The sequence below is a fragment of the Vigna angularis genome, chromosome 5 (assembly GCF_016808095.1).
Source record: "Vigna angularis cultivar LongXiaoDou No.4 chromosome 5, ASM1680809v1, whole genome shotgun sequence".
Taxonomy (NCBI): Eukaryota; Viridiplantae; Streptophyta; class Magnoliopsida; order Fabales; family Fabaceae; genus Vigna; species Vigna angularis.
In genome coordinates, this window is record NC_068974.1 from 21,051,082 (window position 1) to 21,052,515 (window position 1,434).

The window sequence follows — 1,434 nt, forward strand, 5'->3', positions numbered from 1 at the left end:
AGTTGGCCGAGACTTAGAAGATTGCTTTTCATTGTGGGAACATATAAAACATTGTGCATGTACACTGATCTTCCATCTTTGCGTGTGATCATCACTTTGCCCGAACCTTCAGCTCTAATGATGGTGTTGTCCACAAAACGCACAATGCCTTTGATGCTTGTGTCTAAGTCAAGCAACCAGTTTGTATTCCCAATCATGTGGTTGGAACAACCTGTATCCAAATACCACAACGTTTCTTCATCTTCATGGCTTGTTTCTCCAGCAAGCGACACATGTCATGTTCGGTCGGTCTTTCTTAGACACTTGTCTGTTACCCCACTCGTCTCTTGAACATGTTTTTCCTATGCAATTCTCCAGTTGTCATCGTTTCTGTCATGCATTGCGAAACTCATCAACAAAACGTGATCAAAATCCGATTCCAGTTCCTCTTTTGCAAGATTCGCCTCATCACTCTTTTCTTTCTTAGCGTTTTCATTGTGCCAATACTCAGATGAGTAATGGCCATATTTATTACACGTAAAACATTGTACATTTCTCTTGTCAACGTTCTTTCTACCTCCTCTTCCTTTGTACTTTCCTCTTCCTCTATAATTTCCTTCCTTTTGTTCGTTGTTGTTGTCATCTTTGGTCAATTCGAAAGTATTAGTGAATCTGCCTCCATTTTGACCACCACGACCATTATGTGATCTTCTTTTGCCTCTGCCAGTTCCGCGACTCTTGTAGATTTGAATGCTTCTAGCTTGCAGTGCCTGATTTGTACTTTGTATAGCCTTTTTTTCTGCCACTCTTCTCTCTATCAGGCGCTGCTCATGAGCTTCAAGAGAATTTTGTAGCTCTTCAACTTTCATAATTCCCAAATCTTTGCTTTCTTTGATCGCCACCACAATGTGATCGTACTGGGGTGTAAGAGTTCGCAAGATTTTCTCAACGATCTTTTTTTCTTTCACCACTTTATCACACGCCCACATCGCATTAACAACCACCTGAATTCTGCCAATATATTCTTCAATGGTTTCTTGCTCTCCCATACTCAAGAGCTCATATTGTCTCAGCAGCGATTGTAATCTCACTTTCTTCACCCTTCCTGAATTTCCATATCTATCTTGTAATATATCCCAAGCTTCCTTGGCTGTTGTTGCTCTTGACACTTTTTGAAATATCATCGCAGAAACACATTGATGCAGGAGCATGCGTGCCGTGCCTTATAGTCCAGCTTCTTGTTTTCTTTGTAGACTTTCTTTGCTTCATCTGTGTCCCCCTTTGAGGGTTCTTTAAATCCTCTCTTGACAATTTCGTCAACTTCTTGAAAGCCTAAGATAGCATCCATCTTCACACACCAGTCATCGTAATTCTTTTCGTCAAACACTAGCAAGCTGCTCTGGATCATCCCCGCCATCGCTTTTCAACAAGAACCCTTCTTCGCAAATTAAGTCT

At 41.1% G+C, this 1,434-nt stretch overlaps 1 protein-coding gene across 1 annotated transcript; it reads right to left on the reverse strand.

Annotated features, from left to right (window-relative positions):
- Positions 1-341: 341 nt before the first annotated feature.
- LOC108339269 (uncharacterized) lies at positions 342-1,163 on the reverse strand. Its single transcript, XM_017576408.1, has one exon. The coding sequence runs from the start codon at positions 1,161-1,163 to the stop codon at positions 342-344; it is 822 nt and encodes a 273-aa protein (XP_017431897.1).
- Positions 1,164-1,434: the final 271 nt, after the last annotated feature.